This window comes from Rana temporaria, chromosome 6, assembly GCF_905171775.1.
Source record: "Rana temporaria chromosome 6, aRanTem1.1, whole genome shotgun sequence".
Lineage (NCBI taxonomy): Eukaryota > Metazoa > Chordata > Amphibia > Anura > Ranidae > Rana > Rana temporaria.
In genome coordinates, this window is record NC_053494.1 from 47,451,753 (window position 1) to 47,471,914 (window position 20,162).

Genomic DNA, 20,162 nt, shown 5'->3' on the forward strand with positions numbered 1-20,162 from the left:
GATTAGCAAAACGCTGTTGTCTCTTCTGCTGTTACCTAGCTGGATGGGATCTTAGGATGGTCAATGGGAACCTGCCAGAATAGACATTTTTATTTATTAATTTTTAACGAGTAATGGCAGCAATCACTGACTTATAGTGGGACATTGCGGCAGACAAATCTGAGGCTAACTGAGGCTTTTGACACTGGGGGGACCGGTGACACCAATACAGTAATCAGTGCTAAAAAATATGCACTGTGACTGTACTAATGACACTGACTGGGAACGGATTAACATCAGGGGAGATCAAAGGTTTAACTGTGTTCCTAGACAGTGTTTGTGTACTGTGTAGGAGGCGCTTTTACTAGGGGAAGGCATGGATCCATGTCCGTGCTTTGCAGGAACACAAGATTCATGCCTTCCCTACTGACAGAACGGCAATCTGCCTTGTTTACTGTTCTGACTGTGTATTGAACGATCAGTGGGTGCGGGCGGAAATCGAGTCTGCGGTACCATCTGATTTCTCCCACTGTGCATAATCACAGTGGGAGCGAGCCGCCGCTGGTGTGCATTCTCGCGCCCGCTACCTGGAAGTGCCAGATTATATATATATATATATATATATATAAATAATATATATATATATATATATATATATAAATTATGGGGCAGATTCAGGTAGGAGATACGCCGTCGTATCTCTGAGTCTGAGGCGTCGTATCTTGGCGCCTGATTCAAAGAATCAGATACGCCAGAATTTCTCTAAGATACGACCAGCGTAAGTCTCCTACGCCGTCGTATCTTAACTGCATATTTACGCTGGCCGCTAGGTGGCGCTTCCGTCGATTTACGCGTCGAATATGGTAATGAGCTATATACGCCGATTCTCAAAACGTACGTGCGGCCGGCGCATTTTTTTACGTCGTTTGCGTAATGCTTTTTTCGGCGTATAGTTACCCCTGCTCTATGAGGCATAGATGAGGCGTACTAATGTTAGGTATGGACGTCGGAACAGCGTCGAATTTTTCACGTTTTACGTCGTTTGCGTAAGTCGTCCTTGAATGGCATTGAGCAGGCGTAATTTAATTTGAAAATTCTACGTGATACTAAGCATGCACGCGCATGCACCGTTCGAAAAAAGCGTAATTTCCGTGGGGTCATGCTTGTTCCCACTTGTTCCTCATTTGATTTCGGCGCGCTTACGCCGGCAGATTTACGATACGGTGCTGTAACTTTAGACGCAAGTGCTTTGTGAATACAGCACTTGCCTCTCAAAGTTGTGGCGGCGTAGCATAACTACGATACGCTACGCCCGCATAAATTTAGCCGATCTACGTGGATCTGGCCCTATATATATATATATATATATACGTGATCCTGCACACAGCTGCCACCCTGTAGCAGTAAAACTGCTGTAGGGGAGTCGTGAAGTGGTTAGAGTTGAATGTGAACCTGCTTAGCCCATGCAAGTGAAAAGGTTTACTTTAATGTAGATCTCCCCAGTAGCTTATACTTACCAGGGTCATTGAGTCTTTGTGTGTTTATACATCAATTTATTGTAATCTGTGAAAATTGCATTTTTATTGGTCATTATGATTCACTTTGCATTGCAGCTTGCGCATGTTCAGCCCTTTGCACACACAGCAATCTAGATGCAGTGCGTCCTTCCCAGTCTTTTAGTGCACCCAGATGGAACAGGTGCAGCATAATCTATATCAAACGCTATGGCAGGCTGTGGCTTGACAGGGCTGTATTCTGTGCTGGTACCAGTGTTCAGGAATGGAGGCCTGGAATGCAGAAGACCTTTGTCCCTGAGTGCACAGGACCCCACTTGGTACAGTGTCAGCCCCGTCCTGCTGCAGCCTGCCATAGAGTTTGACAGGCTTCCTGCATTGGGACTGGACGTCTGTCCCTCCCAGGCACACTAATGTGCCGGAAGAGACACACTGTAGCTGGATCGCCCCAAGTGCAATTGGCCACAAATGAATGCCATTACATCAGGAAAGAAACTGAGTGCACCATGCAGTGTCCCGTGAAGTACATCCATTTCTGTGTGACTGTGATCTACTGGGTGATAAACAATTTTTTCCATAGTGGTTGTTTTATTTTCTCCTAGACTGTCTCAGGCTCTTTGCTCTCCTAGAACACTGGGTATATGTTTACATGTGTTTAGCTGGAAATAGAATCCCATTCAAAAAAATCTGAACTTTAATATCATTTGGAAGAAGTCCCATACAGATAAGAGCTGGCTCCCGTTAGCTTAGCTAAGTATGACCTAATGGCCTTTCCTGAGACAGGGGGATTGATTTCCCGTGCCATTATCACAATACAATTTTATTTCACAGTAGAAATTATACACTGGCCTCTTGGCACATTGTGCATATGGTGGAATGTGACTTTTATGAGATGTAATGACTAATTTGAAAGCATAGTGCAAAGAGCACTTGGGTAGTAATCTGCGGCAGCCAATCACATACCAGCTGTTTGGTGGGTATAGGTTACGGACCTTACGGTACATTATTTCCATCCCATTTATTAACCATTTCTTGACCAGAGGTCAATGAAACCTAGACCAAATTTAACAGCATCTGTAGCTTATAACTATATGACTCAACTGCCTATTTGATAGCGGGGTTTGAGAACTAGGAATAGGCACAGGTGTGCATTCCTGGTTCCCCGCTGCAATGGTAACACTCAACTAGCACAGGGCATTATGCTTCAAAAAAATGGGTATTGTGGGCACCAATTGGATAAATAGATTATGCTTATTCAGACAAACAAAGTACAAAGTGTAGTAACCCTAAGAATATAAACATAAGTCATCTTTGTTGGTCTGAATGCAGAACATGGAAGTTTCTATAGGTCTCTGCCTTTTACATACAGTACCCTTGTGGTAACAACTTAGCACATAAACCCAATAATAAACAAATCTATCACTTTTCTATAACTGCATTATGATGTGTAATTGCAATGCAAAATATAGCTTAATGAGGACCTGGACTCAAAAAGTAAAGAGTTGGGGTCTTATAGGGAACATCTAGAAATGTTAATTGGACTTCAGCAGTACCCTGAAAAATCAACATTTTTCAGCTGGACCCTGAAAAATCAACATTTTTACTTTGAATTCCTCCAAACAAAAAAGAAATGTTATTGTTGGAAAGGAAGTAGTCCCTGAAGTCCAGCATAATTTTCCTGCTTCAGTCATTCTGTGAGATTGATTTTTCTGAACACTTGATCAAGACCCATTTAGTCATCAGATCACCAGGGCAGTTCTGACATTAGGAAGCAAAGCCCTGCTCCTCTACCAAGATGTCTACCTATAGTAAGTACAACGGTCTACCACACAGACAAGGCATGGTAAGCCAGTAGTGGAGAAAAGATCAACTACAGGAAGATCACAGGTAATACCGATGACTAGTCTTTTATTCTCTGCTTATTTGGGGATCAGCTAGACCAGGGGTGTCAAACTCAATTTCATCGTGGGCCGCATCAGCATTATGATTGTCCTCAAAGGGGCCGGTTGTATCTGTAAGATTAGATGTCCAGCGCATCCCCTCCCCTTTACATTAGATGTCAAGAGCCACCCCACCATCAGGATTTGAGTCCCCCACTCTCCCTTACATCACAGTGTACCCCCCTTCCTTATGCTGCTGCTGGGAAGAAGCTGGATGCTTGCTTAAAAGCAGAAAGTAAGGGTCTGGAAGAGGACCAGAGGAGGGCTGGAGCTCTCCTGCAGCTGCATGAGAGGTGCGAGGACCACATGAAATGACCTGGAGGGCCGGATTCGGCCCGTGGGCCTTGTGTTTGACACCTGTGAGCTAGACAGTACAGGTCCTCTTCAAGTGCACCTATGATATGACTCGTTTTAAGCCCTCTTGTGCTATATTTTAAAACCCATTTGAGTAGATAAATAACTCCTTAGCATTTGTGCATGGTCATCCAACAAGCTTCAAGCAATAGGCCAACGAATATTGTCCAATGCCACTTGACTGGTCAACAATCAAATTTGAACATTTCCCTTTCCATGCTGGACAAAGCTATTCAATGATCCAACTGTGCTGCACTGAACCAATTTCATATCATTGTAATGCCTTTCTCCATTTTTTCATTTACATCTATTCTAGACACATACATTTTGTGATGATATATTTATGCTTACAAAACACATTTTAATATAGAAATCAATTTATTGTGCACATACAAATTTTGAAACCCAGAATGTATTCCAATACAAAGCTTTACTTCCTGGCGCTAAAAGACAAGAAAGCAAGTGAAGAGAACTATGATGATGTGCCAAAGGCAGACATCATAACTAATTCATATTTCAATTATATGCTTTATCTGTATGGTAAAAATGAATAGTATTATATTTATATCTATATATATAGAGATATATATAGATATATATCTCTACATAGATATCTATATAGATATCTTTATATCTACAGATATATAGATAGCTATATATATATGGCTCTCTCCACAGTTTATCAGATTGCCCAATATCTGTCTGGCTATATACTTCAATTAACTACACTTAGAGATCCCTTAGCCATAGACATACTCCTCTCCACTGCTCCTTTCCAATACTTTTTCACAAACTGTGCAACTGCACAAGTACGCTCTGGGCTTCAGGTGCCCATTCACACAAGATTAATATTGATACCCATTGCCTCCTTTCCTAGACCTGGATTTTGCTGACTTTAAGGCTCGGTTCACACTGCTGCGCTGTGAATTTGTTCAGTTTTTTTGTGCTGTGTGAAGTGCGAATTAACCGCATATTTACAGAGCTTTTGCCGTCATATTACCGTAAATTTCAGGAGTTGGACATAGCTGCGATTGATGTTCTAGCCCAGGCGAGGGCAAACTCGGCCCTCCAGCTGTTTTGAAACTACAAGTCCCATGAGACATTACAAGACCATGACAATCACTGGCATGCGTTGACTTGATTCTGAGCATGCGTGGATTTTTCTCAGATGGAGTGCCACACAGACGATCGGATTTTTCTATCGTTTTTTTATCCATAGGAAAAATTTTAAACATGTTCTATTTTTTTTAACACTGATGGATGTTTTCATCGGACAAACCAATCATTTGTACACGGCTTAAGAGTGCTGAACAGGAGCACCTGATCTCCATATAGCCCAGCAATAGTAATACAAGCAGACTGGACCTCCTGACTCTACCGGTGAACAATACAGTATTTAAGCATTACCACAAGGCCTGGTGAGAACCCTAATCTTCCCACTGATCAGTAGATGAGCACCTGATTCCTCCACTACCCAGTGCTTGGCTGTAAAAAGTACACAGAATCATAACTCTCAGAATTTTAAACATTGTTTCCAGGGACACTTAGATGGGAAACCAGTGAAACTCACCTAGAAACTCAGGGAACCCCAGAACACTCCATACCATATTATTATCCGAATATATAAATTAAAATTAAAAGTACAGAACATGGAAAGATGCATCTAAATTCCAAGGCACCCTCCACCAGCACTTGATATTTTCAGTTCCTAAGCTCATCCCATTGCATATTTAAAGCAAACGGAGTAATCTCCAACAGTCTCCATTGCTCATTAGAAGTGGCCTTGATTTCTTTGTTATCTAGTGGTAAGCTACACATATTGTAATACAGTTTTCCTCCCCCTGCAGTAAAAAATGAGATATAATATAAACGGGCAGGAACACATGATCTATCCTCTAACCTGTTAAGAGGTGCACAAGTAGAAGAGAAATCTGTAGAAGAGCACATCTCTATGACAGACGTAATCACGTCTGATCTCATTGTTCACTGCTTAACTGCATCCAGTAAATACATAGAGCCAGTAGACACAACACATTTCATCTCTCATTGCTCATCAAAGGAACACCTGATGTCATTGTCCTGTGCCAAGCTGCCTATAGTAAGTGCATAGGACAAGCAGACATCAACACCTCTGATCTCTCCATTGCCTTGTGCTGCCTATAATAAGTACATTGGAAAAGCAGACATCAACACCTCTGATCTCCCCATTACCTTGTGCTACCTATAGTAAGTATATAGGACAAGCCAACATCAACACCTCTGATCCCCCCCCCCCATTACCTTGTGCTGCCTATAGTAAGTTTACAGGACAAGCAGACATCAACACTTTGATCTCCCCATTACCTTGTACTGCCTATAGTAAGTATACAGGACAAGCATACATCAACACCTCTGATCTCCCCATTACCTTGTGCTGCCTATAGTAAGTATACAGGACAAGCATACATCAACACCTCTGAAGCCCCCATTACCTTGTACTGCCTATAGTAAGTACACAGGACAAGTATACATCAACACCTCTGAAGCCCCCATTACCTTGTGCTGCCTATAGTAAGTACACAGGACAAGTATACATCAATACCTCTGAAGCCCCCATTACCTTGTACTGCCTATTGTAAGTACACAGGACAAGCAGACATCAACACCTCTGATCTCCCCATTACCTTGTGCTGCCTATAATAAGTATACAGGACAAGTCAAGCAGACATTAACACCTTTGATCTCCCCATTACCATGTACTGCCTATAGTAAGTACACAGGACAAGCATACATCAGCACCTCTGATCTCCCCATTACCTTGTACTGCCTATAGTAAGTACACAGGACAAGCATACATCAGCACCTCTGATCTCCCCATTACCTTGTACTGCCTATATTAAGTACACAGAACAAGCATACATCAGCACCTCTGATCTCCCCATTACCTTGTGCTACCTATAGTAAGTACCGTATATAGGACAAGCCAACATCAAAAACTCTGATCTCCCCATTATCTTGTACTGCCTAAAGTAAGTACACAGGACAAGCAGACATCAACACCTCTGAACCCCCCATCACCTTGTACTGCCTATAGTAAGTGCGTAGGTTAAGCAGACATCAGTGTCTCTCATTTCCCCATTACATCTCAGGGAAACACCCGCTCCTCTCATTGTCCAGTGCTGAGTAGCCTATAGTGGGTACATATTAAAAGCAGACATTTACACCTTTTGATCTCCCCATTACCTTGTGCTGCCTATTGCATGTAAAAAGAACAAGGTTATGGCACCTCTGATTTTCCCACTAGGGGAGAACTGGATCTTCTCATTGTCCAGTGCAGAGCTGCCTACAAAAAGTACCTAGAACAAGCAGACATCAGCACCACTGATTTGCCTATAGTAAGGACATTGAGTTAGCAGACATCAGCTTTTCTAAACTCTCAATTACCCTGTGCTGCCTATAGTAAGTAGTGAAGAGCGAATATTCCCTAGTTCACAAAGGGTCTTGTGGGATCTTGCTTGAAATTCAACGACCTCGAACATAGCTATGACTAAGCATCTATCCATGATGTGAAACATGTTAGCTTTTTTGTCCCCTATGTCCACTTTATACCATTGATTGTAGTGTTGCATACATTTTTGGATGTTATACAGCTTTGGATTTTATCCTTTGTTCAATTTGTTTCAATAAATCGTCTATCAGAGTGCGGCAGTCCAGGAACATTTCTTTTTTCCTCGAACATAGTGTTGAATTCCACTGTATGGGGATTAGGAGATTGTTAAATTTTGGCCAATTTTTAGGGCTAATAAGCAAACTACTGTCAAAAAAAGCATACCATGGGGTGTATATATCAATCCAAAAAAATAAAAAATTCAGGCAGAAGAGGGCCTTTTCATGCACATTCGAGGATAACTTTGTAAATACACAAATCCTTTAAATAACATGTCTTAAAGCTGTACGTGGAGCTGTTACAGAACGGTGCACTTTTCACAGACAGTCTCGGCAACTGTCCGCTGGTAGCACAGATTTGGATGTGGAACTGATTTTATTCTGTTAAAATGAGGTTGGCTTACATACAGCAGCAGCATCCCAATCCAAATTATTTCAGTTTGAAAAATACTTTTTATTTGGTAGCTTTGGCAGCATCACATTTTTTCCTCCAATGGCTCTCTTTGATTGGCGGATAGAAATTTGACAGCAGTTCACTGTGGCTGTCTTTTTTCTCGCTGATGCAAATCTATCCTGCCACTGGCTGATTTCTACCAAGCAGATGATGAAGCAGTGTAAAACTGGCGGCGAGCAGCAGAAAATTCTGATTGATGGAGAATTTGTCGAACTGTACAGGCAACACAGCAATGTATATAACAGACAGAGCAGAATCTGGAGTTCAACAGCAGTGCAACAATTTTTATCAGGGATAAAGGGCCAAACTGGTGTATGCCTAACTTTTATTGTATCTATGGAGATAGGGGGATGTGGTGAATGTGAGTAATATGATGTAAGGTGAGTTAGGTGCACACTGTTCTTGCACTTTCTTTTTTGTTTTTTCTTTATTAGCAATGAAGTGATGTTCTGCAAACAAAAGAGTTAAATCATTAAATGGTTATAACAAGTGAATGCTCTTGCTTAAGGCACCCCAAATCCTGTCAGAATGAAATAAAAACGCCCCTAAAAAATCTATAAAAACACAAAATAACACCCTGAAGCAAAAGCTCTTGCAGCCTTTTGCCTTTCATAAAAAAAATGAAAGGCAAAAAAATAAAAATGTTTACTATGGTTTGCTGACCTCATATCAACCAAAGAATTGAAAGACAAAAAAGCCCCCAATAATGAGAAAAAAAGCAGCAAAGGGGTTGAGCTAGCAATCAGAATAAAAGTGCAGCTTCCTAATCTCGATCTATTCAGTTTCTCAGCTATTGCTTACTACAGCTACCAGTCACCTGACACAACACCCTCCTTTTACAGTGAGGGGGCTGGCATATCCAAAAGCCCCCTTTTTGACCCCTCCAAGTTAATAATGGTGTTTAAAAAAATTCCTGGGCGAATCTGCACAAAAAATTCCCAGGACTGCAAATTTTGAGCCCACGAGATTTGCCTGGAACCCATGGTTATGGTGAAACCTGAAACCTCATCTGTAAGTACATGGAAGAAGAAGACAGCACATATTCCCCATTGCTCATTAGGGGAAAACTTGCATACATAGATCTTGTCTGGAGTTGAGCTGTCTAGAAGAAGGTACATAAAGCAATCAGACATCAGCACCTCTGAACTCCCCATCTTGCTATAAGTAAGTACTGTACATAGGACAAGCAGACAGCGTGTCTGATCTTCCCATTGCTCATCCAAATACCTGATATTCACATTTTCTAGGGCTGAGCTGTTATTTGTAAGTACCTAGAACAAGCAGAAATCAGTACCTCTGTTCTGCCAATAGTAAGTACATCAAAAATATAAATGACAGCATCTCTGATCCTCCATTACCCTGTGCTGTCTACAAATTGAGTAGACAGCACCTCTGATCCCCTGTGCAGCCTACAGAAGAGGCAGGTAGCACCTCTGATCTACCAATTGCTCATCTGAACAACACCTGTTCTTCACATTGTCCAGTGCTGATCTGCCTTTAGTAAGTACCTAGGACAAGTAGACATCAGCTGCACCTCTGATCTCCCATTCCCTTGTGCTGCCTACAGATTGGGCATACTGCACCTCTGATTTCACATTCCTTTGTGCTGCCTACAGATTGGGCATGCTGCACCTCTGATTTCACATTCCCTTGTGCTGCCTACAGATTGGGCATGCTGCACCTCTGATCTCCCATTCCCTTGTGCTGCCTACAGATTGGGCATACTGCACCTCTGATTTCACATTCCCTTGTGCTGCCTACAGATTGGGCATACTGCACCTCTGATTTCACATTCCCTTGTGCTGCCTACAGATTGGGCATACTGCACCTCTGATTTCACATTGGACACCTGACTTGCTTATCTGCCTTTAGTAAGTACCTAGGACAGGCAGTCATCTGTAGCACCCCTGGTTGCCCTCTGCTGCCTCCAGCCTGGGCAGGATGCAACTCTGATCTCACATTACTCATCTGAAAAACACCCGACCCTCACACTGTCATCCAATGGTCTGCCTTTAATACGTTCCTAGGACAGACAGCCATCAGTAGTACTTCTGATTGCCCTCTGCTGCTTACAGTCTGGTCAGGCAGCACCTCTGATCTCCCCATTGCTCATGAGCAGAACACCTGATCTTTAGATTGGAAGTACTGAATTGACTTTAGTCTAGCATACATTAACACCTCTGATCTCCTATCACCCTACACTGTCTACAGAAGAGGCACCTCTGATCTCCTATCACCCTACACTGTCTACAGAAGAAGCACCTCTGATCTCCCTATTGCCCGATTGAAGAACATCCCATTTTCAGATTGTCCCTTGCTGATCTGCCTTTTGTAAGTCCCTAGGATAGACAAAGCTGAACAGCACCCCAGATTGCCCTGTGCAAGCACCCCCAGCCCGAGCAGGCAGCACCCCGGATTTCCCTGTGCAGACCCCAGCCTGGGCAGGCAGCACCCTGATCACTTTGTGCACACCCCAGCCTGGGTAGGCAGCACCCAAGATTGCCATGTGCAGGCACCCCCAGCCTGGGCAGGCAGCACCCTTGATTGCCCTGTGCAGGCAGCACCCCGGATCACTCTGTGCACACCCCAGCCCCGGGCAGGCAGCACTCTGGATCACCCTGTGCAGACCCTACCTGGGCAGGCAGAAATTGTCCCATGCCCTATTGCCCTGCGCAGGAACCCCCCCGAATTGCCCTGTGGAGGCAACTTCCCTCCGAATTGCCCTGTGCAGGCAGCACCCAGCCGGGCAAGCAGCACCCCGTTCACAACCCAGCCTGGGCAGGCAGCCTCCCCATCGCCTTGTGCTGGCAGCACCCCAATCGCCCTGTGCAGACCCCAGTCTGGGCAGGCAGCACCCCGGATCACCCTGTGCAGGCAGCACCCCAGATTGTCCTGTGCAGGAAGCACCCCATATCACCCTGTGCACACCCCAGCCCGGGCAGGCAGCACCCCAGATCGCCCTGTGCACACCCCAGCCCGGGTAGGAAGGCAGCACCCCATATCACCCTGTGCACACCCCAGCCTGGGCAGGCAGGCAGCACCCCGGATCACCCTGTGCACATCCCAGCCTGGGCAGGCAGTACCCCGGATCACCCTGTGCACACCCCAGCCCGGGTAGGCAGGCAGCACCCCATATCACCCTGTGCACACCCCAGCCCGGGCAGGCAGGCAGCACCCCATATCACCCTGTGCACACCCCAGCCCGAGCAGGCAGGTAGCACCCCTGATCGCCCTGTGCACACCCCAGCCCGGGCAGGCAGCACCCCATATCACCCTGTGCACACTCCAGCCCGAGCATGAAGCACCCCGGATCACCCTGTGCACACCCCAGCTCGGGCAGGCAGCACCCCTGATCACCCTGTGCACACCCCAGCTCGGGCAGGCAGCACCCCTGATCACCCTGTGCTTACCCCAGCCTGAGCAGGCAGCACCCCTGATCGCCCTGTGCACACCCCAGCCTGGGCAGGCAGGCAGCACCCCTGATCACCCTGTGCACACCCCAGCCCAGGTAGGCAGCACCCCTGATCACCCTGTTCACACCCCAGCCCGGGCAGGCAGGCAGCACCCCTGATCGCCCTGTGCACACCCCAGCCCGGGCAGGCAGCACCCCATATCACCCTGTGCACACTCCAGCCCGAGCATGAAGCACCCCGGATCACCCTGTGCACACCCCAGCCCGGGCAGCACCCCATATAACCCTGTGCACACCCCAGCCCGAGCAGGAAGCACCCCGGATCACCCTGTGCACACCCCAGCCCGGGCAGCACCCCATATCACCCTGTGCACACCCCAGCCCGGGCAGGCAGGCAGCACCCCTGATCACCCTGTGCACACCCCAGCTCGGGCAGGCAGCACCCCTGATCACCCTGTGCTCACCCCAGCCTGAGCAGGCAGCACCCCTGATCGCCCTGTGCACACCCCAGCCTGGGCAGGCAGGCAGCACCCCTGATCACCCTGTGCACACCCCAGCCCAGGTAGGGAGCACCCCTGATCACCCTGTTCACACCCCAGCCCGGGCAGGCAGGCAGCACCCCTGATCGCCCTGTGCACACCCCAGCCCGGGCAGGCAGGCAGCACCCCTGATCACCCTGTGCACACCCCAGCCCGGGCAGGCAGGCAGCACCCCTGATCGCCCTGTGCACACCCCAGCCTGGGCAGGCAGCACCCCTGATCACACCCCAGCCCGGGCAGGCAGGCGGGCAGCACCCCATATCACCCTGTGCACACCCCAGCCCGGTCAGGCAGGCAGCACCCCTGATCACCCTGTGCACACCCCAGCCCGGGCAGGCAGCACCCCTGATCACCCTGTGCACACCCCAGCCTGGTCAGGCACTCGGCACCCCTGATCGCCCTGTGCACACCCCAGCCTGGGCAGGCAGGCAGCACCCCTGATCGCCCTGTGCACACCCCAGCCCGGGCAGGCAGGCAGCACCCCTGATCACCCTGTGCACACCCCAGCCCGGGCAGGCAGGCAGCACCCCTGATCGCCCTGTGCACACCCCAGCCTGGGCAGGCAGCACCCCTGATCACCCTGTGCACCCCCCAGCCCGGGCAGGCAGGCAGCACCCCTGATCACCCCCCAGCCCGGGCAGGCAGGCAGCACCCCTGATCGCCCTGTGCACACCCCAGCCCGGGCAGGCAGGCAGCACCCCTGATCACCCTGTGCACACCCCAGCCCGGGCATGCAGGCAGCACCCCTGATCGCCCTGTGCACACCCCAGCCCGAGCAGGCAGGCAGCACCCCTGATCGCCCTGTGCACACCCCAGCCCGGGCAGGCACTCAGCACCCCTGATCACCCTGTGCACACCCCAGCCCGGGCAGGCAGGCAGCACCCCTGATCGCCCTGTGCACACCCCAGCCTGGGCAGGCAGCACCCCTGATCACACCCCAGCCCGGGCAGGCAGCACCCCATATCACCCTGTGCACACCCCAGCCCGGTCAGGCAGGCAGCACCCCATATCACCCTGTGCACACCCCAGCCCGGGCAGGCACTCAGCACCCCTGATCGCCCTGTGCACACCCCAGCCCGGGCAGGCAGGCAGCACCCCATATCACCCTGTGCACACCCCAGCCCGGGCAGGCACTCAGCACCCCTGATCGCCCTGTGCACACCCCAGCCCGGGCAGGCACTCAGCACCTCTGGCTCGGGCAGTGATTTGGCTGGAAGCTCCTGCCCACTCGTCGGCTGTTTGTGTTGCTTAGTATAAGGGAGAAGGGGGCGGCGCCGGGGAGGTTGGCAATGGTATAATCTCTGCTCCAGATTATTTCACTCTCCCAGCCAGCCGCACAGAGCTGTGAGCAGCAGCTGACATCTCCGGACTTTCTCTGCTCCTTTGCTTGGCTCTCGGAGGGATTACACCGCTGGAAGTGCGGGGATCACATCTGCTCGTCGCTCCCACATTGGAGTTGTACCTTTTTTGGAAAGTTGTCTCCCCTGCAGCCCTCTCCCAGACTGCTCTCTGCTGCCTGCATTGTGTGATTTGTAGTGGCCGGGGAGGGGAGGGGTGCAGGGAGCTCCTCTGTACAGACAGGTGATGGGCGGCTCACAGGAGATCTAGATCTGCCTCTCTGGGGGACCCGGACATGCACACCACCCCGAGCCTCTGCTGAGACAACCATCTGCAAAGAAGAGGGGGGAAGAGGAGAGGCAGCTTGGTGCTGGAGACCCCCCCCCCCTTACCCCCCAATAATCCGGTGACATTTGCTGGGGTGTTGATCCCCCTCTAAGGGATGGTACTGACTCCCCCAGACACAGGAGCAGTTCTGCAGCTCCTACATCAAGACGTTGTTGCATTGTCATTCAGTAGTAAGTGCAGCAGAACGCAATGACGAGCTGGGTTTGGATTTTGCTTCTAGGCGTCTGCTACCTGTCTCCTTCCCTTGGCGAGGTAGGTCTTCTCTCCTCTTCTTCTCTTCCATCCTTGTAAAGATCCATAAGCAGATCTATGGGCAGGGCTGGGGACACATACATCCAGCATTTCAGAAAAAAAAAAAAAAAACCTTGCAAGCCTCAGATCACCAAAATCCTATCCATTCCCCCCATTCTAGATCCAAGATCTGCTTCCCAAGAGGTTCTGCAGCAGCCCCTTCTAATGACAGCTGCACTGCTTTCCCTACAGGGATCCAAATCACCCCAGTGATCTCTTTTGGCACCATTGACAAATTCACATTCTCAGAGACCATGCCTAGACAAGGTTAGGGCATGTTCATGCACATTGCACTTCTAAAACCTTTTTTTTTTTTCCTTCCCTTCAAACTACACTGTGTCAGAGGCCTTTACACATGTGATATACTGTATTCTTTTTTTTGCTGAGCACATCTGTCTCCTTGTCTATACTGCCTCCTAGTAGAAAAGTTACAAAGCTTACAATCAATCTGGATTTGTTTGATCTTTAGACCTGCAGCAGAAAAAGCAAAAAAAAGAAATAAATTGCTACATGGTAAATTGGCGCAGAAAAAAGATGTATTTGGTGATAATATTGGTGGCGGAAGGCAATTTTCTGCCCCTTGTCGTAAAGCAGGTCAACGCCTCTTAATTTTTTTATATTTATAGAATTTTTTTTTTTCCCCTAGATAGCTGGAAAATTAATTAGTGAGTAGGGAGTCAGTGTATTTCCCTAGAGCCCTGCATTTGTGCCTTGGTCACACAAGACCAAGTTCAAAGAAGCTAGGTGAAATATGGATTTTGCTGGTCTGGCTTGTATTAAAAAAAAAAAAAAAAATACAAAGAGTAATACTGATGTCCAGTGCAACCAATTTCCTCTGGGAAATCAGTGAAAAATTAATACTGATTGGCTGCTAAGAAATGTTGCACATGGCCTTCTGGCCATACACAATTTTTATTTTATTTTTTAGTTTAATGCCAACCTGATTATGCCTTAAATACTTTAAAAAAAAGAAATAAAAAGAGTAATACTGATGTGCAATGGTCCAATGAATTAATCAATAAAAAAATAATTCTGATTGGATGCTAAGAAATGTTGCACATGGCCTTCTGGCCATACACAATTTTTATTTTTGTTTAATGCCAACCTGATTATGCCTTAAATACTTAAAAAAAGAAAAAAGAAATACAAAGAGTAATACTGATGTGCAATGGTCCATTGCAAATAATTTCCTCTGGGAAATCAATAAAAAATTAATTCTGATTGGCTGCTAAGAAATGTTGCACATGGCCTTCTGGCCATACACAATTGTTATTTTATTTGTTTTCTTTAATGCCAACCTGATTATGCCTTAAATACTTAAAAAAAAAAGAAATACAAAGAGTAATACTGATGTGTCCATTGCAACAAATTTCCTCTGGGAAATCAATAAAAATGTATTCTGATTGGCTGCTAAGAAATGTTGCACATGGCCTTCTGGCCATACACAATTTTTTTTTGTTTAATGCCAACCTGATTATGCCTTAAATACTTAAAAAAAGAAAAACAAACAAACAAACAAAAAAGAAATACAAAGAGTAATACTGATGTGTCCATTGCAACCAATTTCCTCTGGAAAATCAATAAACAATTTATTCTGATTGGCTGCTAAAAAATGCTGCTCCTGGCCATACCCATTTTTTTTTTATTTAATGCCAACCTGATTATGCCTTAAATACTTAAAAAAAGATAGCTATATATATATATTCTTTATGTCTAGATCTGCTAATGGATGTATGTATTCCTCACTGTAAATTTGGCATGCATTGTGGAGGGTCATGGATAACTTGGTGTATTAAGTGTGCCCCCCCACCCCCCCCAGCACAGACACGGTTAATAATGAATTTTTATTGGTGAGGGTGCAGAATAACCACGCTGTTGCATGTTGTGTGAGAACTGGGCCAAACCTGATAAAGTTTCAAGGCTGTGTTATAGACTGTAATATATATCCTCAGGGTTCTAAAAGAAAAAAAAAGGTAAATCCTGTCGCCTTTGGGGTTATTATCTATAATGGTAGGGTTTTATTACTTCAAGACTTTTTTTTTTTGATGCAGTGTTGGGTGGAAGTGACTGTTGTAGATTTTCAGGGGGGGGGGGGGGGGGAGTTGAGATCAGACGATAGATTGTGTAGGGGGAGGTTGTACTCACTTGACTGTCAGGCTTGTGAACTACCTTTTTCTAACCTCCTCTCCAAAAATGTTGATTTTATGGCTGACTTTAACTATGTGTCTAGCCCTTTCCTCTAATGGTGTTGGTTTTACGTGAAAGTGGTGACCTCCGAAGCCACCGTTTTTTGTTTTTTTTACTATACTATGTAGTAATTGTTTTATATACATCAGGATAGAGTTGCTGAGTTGCAACCTCATTCTACTAGTCAGCTATATAGTGCTGACGCTGTAGAGAGCCCTACACATTACTATTAGTCCCAGCCCTAGAGGCACTTACAAGCTAATGTGCCCACCACATTCACTCATGCAATATTGAGCGAGTTAACCTTCCAGTATGCATTTGGATGGTGGGTGGTAACCAGAGCACCACGAGCATGGCGAGAACATACATACTCTAGCCGTTCTCAACCTTTTTAATACATGGGAACTCTTAAAATAACTTTCTGCTCCTGGGGAACCCCTGCTCATAATTGTTCTCTTAACAGCTCATTGGGTACAATGCTTTTTATATTTGTGGTCAGTGGGAGGAATCCCCCCCCCCCCCCTTACAGATGCTTAAAAAGATCATTGGTTACTTTTCAGAAAGGCAGAAATTGCTCATTGCTCTAGGAACCCCAAGCAACCTTTAGTTAGAGGAACCCTAGGGTTCCATGGAACTCAGGTAGTTCTAGACAGGTGTGTTGCCTGTAGGAGATACCATAGAACAGGGTTCTCCAAACTTTTCAAGCAAAGGGCCAGTTTACTGTCCTTCAGACTTCAGGGGGGCCGCATTCTGACCATTGGGGGCCGAGCATCAGTGAGAATAAACACGGCCTCAGTGTTGGTGGTCAGTAGGAGGAGGAATAGTGCTCGATCATTGGTGTTAGTGGAAGAAATAGTGCTCCATTGTTGGTGTAATTGAGAGGAATAGTGCCTCATATCATTGGGAGCAAAAGTGCCCCAAGGGCCAGATGAAGGCTAGCAAAGGGCCACATTCGGCCCTCGGGCCACTGTTTGGAGACCCCTGCCATAGAATATGTCATCGTCAATTCATGCAAACTGTTCAATTTATTTTTAATGTTTGAGCCACGTAGAGCTTCTTCTTCAAGGACTGGATCACCTGGTCGCATGTGCGACCAGGTGATCCAGTCCTTGAAGAAGAAGCTCTACGTGGCTCAAACATTAAAAATAAATTGAACAGTTTGCATGAGCTGCAAACCTTTTGAAGTTCTTCTGTAAAAGGTATGTACCTTTTAAAGAAGAACTTCAAAAGGTTTGCAGTTAAACAAGCAAGTTTGCATGAATTATAGTGTGCTAACAACATATTCTATGGTTCGCCATTAGTGTTGTCTAATGTTCCTTCTTTATAAACTTAGGAACTTATGAATGGTGTGTAGTGCCTCTTGTATGGTAGGAGATAAGCCCAGGACCACAGCACTGCAAGAACGCCAAGAGGAAACCCATTTAAATAGAGAATGCATACAAACTAAAAGCAGATAGTGCCCCTTGTGGGAAATAATGCCAATACTAGAGAGCATTGCAAGGCCACTGAGCCAACATGCTGTCCTTAAGCGTTATCCCAGCAAGGAAAAATAATAGCCCCATAGTACTAAAACCTAAATGGGAAAAGTTGTGAATACATTTATTTTTTATGTATTTTTTGACAGAAGAGCTTACAGTCCAAGTGCCATTCATCATTGGCTGTACTTGGGGGGGGGGGGGGGGGGAACCTTATGTGTATTTTTATTATTAGGATAGTTGTCATTAATCATTCCGACTAGCGTTGCCTGGTGCTTGCGCAACCTATATGGCCATCTTTACGTTTCTTCTTTGTGTCTTCATTTCCAGACAGTTTCTTCCAGGAAGTCAGACTTGTGGATAAACAGCAGAGGATATTTGTAAACTCTTCACGTCAATGTTTGCTTTATTTGCAAAATTTTTAGAAAGTAAATAGCTTGAGTTGTTATTTATTTTTTTACCTTTTACTAGCAGTGCAATGATCAATGATATGCAATAACCTATAGCAGCCAATCAGAAATTGTGCATTAGCTGCTTGGTGCAGGCAGGCTAATGAAACCTGCCTTGTGAATGCTTGCTGTAGGGCTTGGCATATCATTGTTCTTTTTTTAATTTTTTTTTAAAAGCCCTCTAATAAGCTGACGCAGTGTGAATTAACCAGGACCTAGTGACATTACTGCAGTATTAGGCATATCATACTTCATGTCTTACTAGCTTTGTTGCTTTCTGTGCCTGCCAAGTAGGGGGGGTGGTAGCAGCGTATTAAGACCAGCATGTTCAATACACTGCCCCCCCCCCCCGCCACTGTACTTGGCAGGCACAGAAAACTGCACCTCCAAGAGAGCTTTCGTGGTCGCTGAAGAAGAAAATAGGACATGCAGTGTTTTTTCATCTTTTAGCAGCCCTAAAGTCGCCAAGTATCATGTAGGAAAGATACCTAAGTGCCCGTAAAATGACCCTTGTAGATGCTTTCTTAGGAGGCAACAGGTAACCTTCCAAGTCCTGCCGGTGAAAGTCTGAGCCATACCCTCTGAGCTATTAGAGATGCAAGCTTTACAGGTAACTTAGATCTCTTCAGCAGGTTTTATATAAAGCCAGATGAAAGATCTAAGGGTGGCCATACATTTTTTCGAAAAATATAAATTTATTTTCTGATCCATCTATAGTCAACAACCCATTCAATGGATATGTCACACACGGGGAAGTGGATTTCAATTGAGTGGTTAAGACAGGATTTCTCAACCAGGGTTCCATGGAACCCTAGGGTTCCTTTAGAGCAGGGGTCTCCAAACTTTCTAAGCAAAGGGCCAGTTTACTGTCCTTCAGAGTTTACAAGGGTCGGACTGTGGTCAGTGGAAGTCCAAAAGGTCCAGTCATCAGTGGGCAAAATTAACACCCCATTGTTTGTTTCAGTGGGAGTAATTGTGCCCCATCATTGGGTCCCATTGTTGGTGTCATCACTGATGTCATTTTCCCCTATTGTTGGTCTCATTGAGGGAAAATGTGCCCCATTGTTGGCGTCATTGAGAGGAATTGTCCCTTATCATTGGTGTCATTGTAAGGAGCTGTGCCTCGTTTTAAGTGTCATTATGAGGATTTGTGTCCCATCGTTGGTGTCTTTGGGCCCCATTGTTTGTGTCAGTAGGACAAATTATGCCCCATGGTTGGTGTAATTGAGAGAAACTGTGTCCCATTGTTTGTGTCAGTAGGAGAAATGATGCCACATTGTTGGTATCAGTGGATGAAATAGTGCCCCAAGGGCTGGATAAAAGCAAGCAAAGGGCCACATCTGGCCACCGGGCCACAGTTTGGAGACCACTGCTCTAGAGGTTGCTAAGAGTTCCTTGAGCAATGAGCATCTTCCGCCTCTCGGATAAATTACCATTGATATTTTTAGCTATCTGTCAGGGGGTAATGGGCATCTTCTGCCTCTCAGATAAGTTACCATTGATATTTTTAGCTATCTGTCAGGGGGTAATGGGCATCTTCTGCCTCTCAGATAAGTTACCATTGATATGTTTAGCTATCTGTCAGGGGGTAATGGGCATCTTCTGCCTCTCAGATAAGTTACCATTAATATTTTTGGCTATCTGTCAGGGGGTAATGGGCATCTTCTGCCTCTCAGATAAGTTACCATTGATATTTTTAGCTATCTGTCGGGGTAATGGGCATCTTCTGCCTCTCAGATAAGTTACCATTAATATTTTTAGCTATCTGTCAGGGGGGTAATGGGCATCTTCTGCCTCTCAGATAAGTTACCATTGATATTTTTAGCTATCTGTCAGGGGGTAATGGGCATCTTCTGCCTCTCAGATAAGTTACCATTGATATTTTTAGCTATCTGTCAGGGGGTAATGGGCATCTTCTGCCTCTCAGATAAGTTACCATTGATATTTTTAGCTATCTATTCTTCCCAATGACCACAAGTGTCAGGAACATTCTTCCTACTCACCATGGCACTAATGTGTTATGAGTTGTAGATACTGTATAGTAATTTTAAGCAGGGATTCCCTGAGACCAGAAAGTTATTTCAAGGGTTCCTCTGTGTTGAAAATGTTGAGCAAGGCTGAGTTAACGTATGAGCATAACTTTCTGATGGTTGATCGCCTCTTTTTTAACCACGTAATCTCAATGACTCTATCAATTGAAATTCAATTGTATTCTTGAACGGTGCTGCCGATCAAGG

The 20,162-nt window shown here is 46.0% G+C and overlaps 1 protein-coding gene across 3 annotated transcripts in view; it reads left to right on the forward strand.

The window, feature by feature from the left end:
* Nucleotides 1-13,144: 13,144 nt before the first annotated feature.
* Nucleotides 13,145-20,162, forward strand: part of PDGFA (platelet derived growth factor subunit A) — a 108,796-nt gene continuing 101,778 nt past the window's right edge. The window contains exon 1 of one of the 3 annotated variants that reach the window (XM_040356777.1): nt 13,145-13,775. In XM_040356777.1, the coding sequence (XP_040212711.1) occupies nt 13,713-13,775 (63 nt within the window). In that variant the 5' untranslated portion in view covers nt 13,145-13,712. The remainder of the gene's footprint in view (nt 13,776-20,162) is intronic. The other 2 variants (XM_040356776.1, XM_040356778.1) reach the window with 2 other exon arrangements.